Source organism: Euphorbia lathyris, chromosome 6, assembly GCF_963576675.1.
Source record: "Euphorbia lathyris chromosome 6, ddEupLath1.1, whole genome shotgun sequence".
In the NCBI taxonomy this organism is placed as follows: Eukaryota; Viridiplantae; Streptophyta; class Magnoliopsida; order Malpighiales; family Euphorbiaceae; genus Euphorbia; species Euphorbia lathyris.
In genome coordinates this window covers 45,978,428-45,984,764 of record NC_088915.1, presented here as the reverse complement: position 1 = coordinate 45,984,764, position 6,337 = coordinate 45,978,428, and the positions used below count along the sequence as shown (strand labels likewise).

The 6,337-nt window shown below is 35.6% G+C and overlaps 1 protein-coding gene across 1 annotated transcript; it reads left to right on the top strand.

Moving 5' to 3' along the window:
• Positions 1-65: 65 nt before the first annotated feature.
• LOC136233350 (uncharacterized) lies at positions 66-1,426 on the top strand. Its single transcript, XM_066022983.1, has 2 exons — positions 66-211; positions 292-1,426. Exon 2 carries the CDS (start codon positions 382-384, stop codon positions 1,303-1,305), a length of 924 nt encoding a protein of 307 aa, XP_065879055.1. The 5' UTR covers positions 66-211; positions 292-381; the 3' UTR covers positions 1,306-1,426.
• Positions 1,427-6,337: the final 4,911 nt, after the last annotated feature.

Below are 6,337 nucleotides of genomic sequence, written 5' to 3'. Positions count from 1 at the left end.
GTTCATGCCGAGAATTTTTAAATTCTCTACCGTGAATCAGAAGGTTGCTTTAATGCCTGATTTTCGCAAGAAAATCAGCGTGTCGCGACCGCGGCTTTGCCATTCGCGGTCGCGACACGCGTATTTCCTGCACTATCAGGCCTGAAACACTCTCACCCTTTCGACGAACCTCTTGGCAATTGAAACATTAAGTTTCTTCATTACCCGAAAGGTACAATTTATACCTTTTCATAATTAAAACAATACCTCTTTTCATCCTAAACTCTTATAAATTAACCCTAAAGGTTTCAGGTTCTGGTTCAATTCTTTTTCATCTTTGTCAGAACTCTGATTTTTCTTCGCAAACACCGTTCTTTGCTAAAGTTACACTAACTTTGCACCATGCCTACCAAATACAAATCACATAGGCACAATGCTGCCTCAATCAACAAACGCCCAGACTTATCCAAGCGATATGGGGTGCCTTTTCCTGTCTTCAACCACGATGAAGGTAGGCGTTATTGGAGTCTCCGTTACACATTCTTCACCGGAATGTTGTATATGGATGAATTCCTTAACAACCAATTAGGCATTACCGATGACATGAGCCGCTATATGGAGCGCCTAGGGTGGACAAAATTCTCCCAAATGCGATTTCCAATAATAGGCGACTGGATACTCGAATTCTTCTGTACCGTGCGTTTTACTAATAAACGACGAGTACGTCTCAGTTTTCGTCAAGAAGGCGAAATCTTCACTTTCGGCTGTCCCGAGTTGCATTCTTGGTTTTGTTTTCCCCCGAGGGATACAATCAAACGTCATCCTGGACGAGACATGACATCCTCAGACATTTGGAGAATGCTTACAGGATTCTGGCGATTCAATTCAAAACTCGCCTATAATCACTCTTTTTGCTCCAACTCCATGCTGTATTTACTTAAATTTATGTGTCACAGTTTATTCGGGCGCACATTCAGTAGTGTGGTCCGTGACACAGATTTGTATGTTCTGGGAGATATATTTCAGGGCAATGCAGTGGATTCTTCCAAAATTCTGATGGAAGGTCTTGTCGCTGCTTCTCGATCCAAAGATAAGAAGATTGGGTTCGGCAATATAATCTGTGGAATAATTCTCGGTTCAAAGGGTACTATTGATGTTCCCTGGAGTGATGATGAATTCTTCCCGACAATTGACTATGAATTTCTCGAGCGCAAAAGACTTGTGAAACGTGTCTTTCGAGCAGGGCCTCAATTTTTGTCTGCACCGAACGTGAAACTTTCGTGCAGTTTCAAATTGATCGTATTAAGGCCAGAAATATCCCGTTAGATAGGGATGAATATGTAGAATAGTTTCTATTTTTTGTATATATTTTGTTTTGTTTTGATTATTGGTTTATTTTCATTATTTTGTACATATGTTTATATAATAAAAATCTTATTTAGTTTAATTCTTAATTTTTATCCATTTGATCCATTATCTATACTTAGCATATTTCATATGGGTACTTTCTAATTTTTCTTACTCAAATTAAGATAAAAAATATTCACTTGAACTAAATATGTTTTTTCTATTTTTCCACACATTTATCTACGTTTAATTTTATTTTGTAACTCAATTTTTTTTTCTTTCAATGAATTAAGTTATCTTTTTATCATTTCAATTCATGTGTTACATATGTATTAACATGCACTTATTATGCATTTAATATGGTTCTCTTAACTTATATGCATAAATGAACATTTAAGTTTTATTAATCTCATAAATCAATTTATTATATTTTAATTCAATTTATTAAGGTAAAACCTTTGGTTTTCCTTGCAATTAATGTCATTTATTTAAAGTTTTTAGTACAGGAACAATTAATATTAAGTTCAGGAACCATTTCAACAAAAACAATGCACAAACCAAGTCAAAAGGAACCAAAATTGGCCATTTCAACCAATTCTCTACCGAGAATTAAGAAATTCTCGGTATGAGCAGCAAGTTTGGACCGATTTCAGGGCAAAAATTGCCTGAAAGTCGTGTGCCGCGGCCGCGGCTATGCCATTCGCGGTCGCGACACGCGTAAAAATTGCCCTATTAAATCCGATTTTGCCACCACTTTTGCCTATTCCTATTCATATTCTACCTATTCACCTACCTATACAACCCTATATAAACCTACCTCTTACACAAACCTCACATCACCTCTATTTTTACCCAATCCCTTACTCTAAACTCTTCCCCAAAAATCTACTTTTTATCTTCCCAATTTATTCACTCCAATTTCTATCCTATTTCGTATTTCCAATCACTTCCATTTCACAACCCCAAACTCATCTTCCAGCTTTGGTCTTTCTTTTCACTTCTTCTTCTTCTTTTTTTTCTCATACCATAAGCCCTTAAACACCATCACCATGGTTAGGACAAAGCGTGTTGGTAACAAACCCGCCGTTACGGAAGCTAATCGCCTCCAGATTCAATGCGGAGCTTATTTTGACATCTATTCGGAGGAAGAAGCCGCTCGTTTCAAATATTTTTCATAAGCCGACCGCCAATTTGTAGATATGCACTTCTTAGACTTCCATTCGGTAAGAGTATTAAATTTCTCTACTCGAATTGATGCCTTTATTGAAGCTTTGGGTTGGCAAGAGTTCGTTAATATGCGTTTCCCGCGTATTAATGAGTATGTTGTGGAATTTTTGGTCACTTTGTCCATGAACAAGAAGAAAACTTCAATTTCTTTTAGGAATAATGGTATACCTTATACCATTGATTATGAAGCAATGAGAAACATGTTTGGCTTCCCTACTTCTGATTTTTTACGATAAGCCTAAGGATTTTGATAATGATGCTGTTTGGCAAACTCTCTCGGATCAAGATTATTTTAATTCCAAAAACACTTCAAGCAAGTTGATTAAGGACAATTGTGTGTTCTTCTTTCATAAATATTTAAGTTTCTCCTTGTTTGGTCGTGTTGAGAGTTCAAAGGTCCAAGTTCGGGATTTGTATGTTTTGGATAGTTTGCTTAAAGGTTTGAGGATTGATAGTATTGGTATCATGTTTGACAATTTGTTTCGTGCTTCGAGGGCTAGTACAATTCAAATCCCTCTTTGTAATTTTATCACCGGTCTTGTGTTGGGAGCACGGGGTGAATTGGCCGAGTATGACATGTCCACCTACTGTGGGTATGTTCCGCTTTTGGACATCTCGGCTCTTGAGCGAGCTCATTTATTGCTTCCCCAAGGACCTCCCGTCTTTATTTCCTATGCTACCCGTATTGCCCATCTTCGTGGCACTATGGGTGGTGGCGCTTCAAGTTCTCAATTTGTAGGTACCGAAGGCGGCGGAGATGCGGAAGGAGAGGAGGATGCACCACCGGCTCAGGCACAACCCCAAGCACCTCAAGCGGAGGATGATCCGGTAGATTTGAGGAGGATTTTGGACCAAATCAATTCCAACAATCGCTCAATGAATCTACGCATTGATGATTTGGTTGAAAACAATATGGTGATGAATGACAAGCTCAACCTTTTAAGGCGTGAACATCGATCGACTCGGCATCGGATGCTTTCCTTTTTCCGACGCCGCCATGTGGAGACGTCACCTACACCTCCCGATTCACCACCTCATGCTTAAGTTGTTTTCCTTTCATTTTATTTTTATCTTGTTATATGTTTGATACATTTTCCTTTTATTATGTTTGGTACAATTTTTACTTTTATGTTGAATGTTTCATTTGCTTAATTTAAATCTTTGTTTCGTATGCCTTATTTCGCATTCTATATTTTCTCCATTCTTTTTGCACCAATGAGGACATGGTCCAATTTAAGTGTGGGAGGAGACATACATATATCAATTTCTACATAAATACGAAATACGAATAAATTCAACAAAGATATTATTTTGCAAAACAAAATAATAAATGCAACGAATGATATTCATGCAAATGCAACACATATATATATTGCAAAACATTTTTCACAATAACTTAACATTTTCATATATTTTTAGAAAATTAATCATAAGTTTTTATGATTATTTTTAGGTTATCATTATCGTTAGAAATAATATTTCTATACGGGTAATATTTTTCAAATCTTTCACAAATCTCCGATACGATTTTAAGTAAAATTGTCTCGAGTGAATGATTTTAAGTAACAATTCTTTATTCAATCTCCATTTTATATCATGCAATTCATGATACAATAAATCTTATTTTAAATTTTCAATTAGGTTTATAGGCATTAAATTGAACTAACAATTTTAGCTCGGTTTGATTTCGTATTACATTAAAACTAATTGAAGTTTTTAAGGAAACTTTAGCCATAATACATGTTGAATTTTAAGTCAATATAGGATGAATGTGCTATTTTTTTCCCAAGTTAAATTTAATAATTCATGTTAATTAATTGATTAGTTGAATTCTTAACTTTTGGCCACGATTGAGACCAACCTTATCACAATCGAGGTATGAAAGGGAAGAAAATTAAGTACCGTTTACTTTTGGCCACGATTGAGACCACCTTTATCACAATCGAGGTATGGAAGGAACGTTTAAAAAAAACAAGCGTGTATAAGTAACGATTGCGTCCACACATGGTATGATCGGTACCTCTTAAGCAAACACAAAGAAAAAAAATAAAATAAAATACGTATAAGGTTACGGTTGAAACCACCCTTATTTCGGGCGTAACCAAGTAAATAAAATCAAGTACTTATTCATTTTAATATATCTTATATATTAGTTTAGGTTTGGGAAAGAAAATTTTGTGCTTTGAAATGCCTTGAGATGAAAGACTCAATAACATGCGTGCTTATATCGTCCCGAATGCTTCAATTCAAAATTGGAAATACAAGACGAATGATATATCGTATTTATACTAAGTTAGTTTGATATTTTGCGTATAAAATTGCCATGCGAAGCTAGTCTTTTCGGCTTAACTAATTTAAAAGATAATACAGAGATATATGTTTTATTTTCATAAAGAGATTAGTTAGAGAATAAATTCAGTGAAATTTTGCTCGGGACTAGCAAAAGATTAAGTGTGGAGATTTGTTAAGCCCAAAATATACCTATAATATCATAAATAATTACATCAATATTGCTACGAATTTATGCTATTTATACCTATTTAGAAAGCTTTTACTTTCGAATATGTTTCTTTCATGCAAGGTACATAAATATTTGGTAAAATCCAAATAGGAGTAAAAAGAGCTCAAAAATAGAAGAAAAGGCCTACAAAAGGAGTCGAAGACGACGAAAACTAATAACGCCAAGTCGAGGACACGAACGAGGGCTGAAAAACGAAAAATGCTCCGTGTCGTGACCGCGGCTTTCCCTTTTCACGGTCGCGACACGCGTCGCCAGTCACTTTTCCCCTTCGTCTGAAGTGCATTTGATGCTCCTCGGTAGTGAATTTGATAAATCTCGGTACGAGCAGGAGACTTTAGAAGCATGTTACACACTTTCGTTTTCAACGGAACGCGATCGTTCGGGTGGATAAAGATGTCCTTTCGCAGCGGACACAATCCTTCACAACGGACACGACACTTCGATCAAGACTCTTCACCATCTATAAATAAAGAATTGATGGAGAGTTGGATATAATGTTATATGTGTAGAAGAAAGAGATTAGTGTAGAATTTATGCAGAAGTTCCGAATCAAGTGATTCAGAAGTTAGATTTAGATTCTATTCAAAAAGCAATATGATGTACACACATTGTTTACAAAATAATAACAAACTAAGTAACGTTTAGACATTTTTCCAGTTTAGTTTTCATTTTGGTAGTAGACCGACCCAGTCTCTATTACGAAGATTCAGCGAGAAGATTGAGTAGAGGATTCGCCCCTGAGCCTGACAAACTCGAACGAAACCCAAGGAAAGGATTGGCAACCCGTTCACTTGCACGCCGTCGAAGAATTCAATGCTCCATGTTCTCTGTAAACTTGTATCAATTTATATTTCATCTAATAAAGTCCGTTCTATTCGATAGATTTTTATGCAGCACTTTAGTAAATGAGCCGAAGTGGATTGATGCTGGTGTTTTCATTAAAACGTATTTAATCCAAAATCTTTACAAGGAAACTTTGTTGAACACTTAGGCAAATTATTATCTTGGTAGAGTTTTAATTTGGTTAAGGGCAATTATCCCGGATAAGGGTTTTGTCGCGTTCAAAGCCTATTAATTAGAGGTTCCGTCATTTATTTCATCTTTATAATTCGTACAAAGTTTAAAGTTGTTTCTTTGCTTAATGCAAACAAATATACCTGTTTACTTTTCTAAAGTACTAAAACGTTCCTGTTTTGCAAATTCATTCTTAAGTCAGATATTTTCTAACATCTTCATATTCTAATCTAATTCTTATTCTAGCAA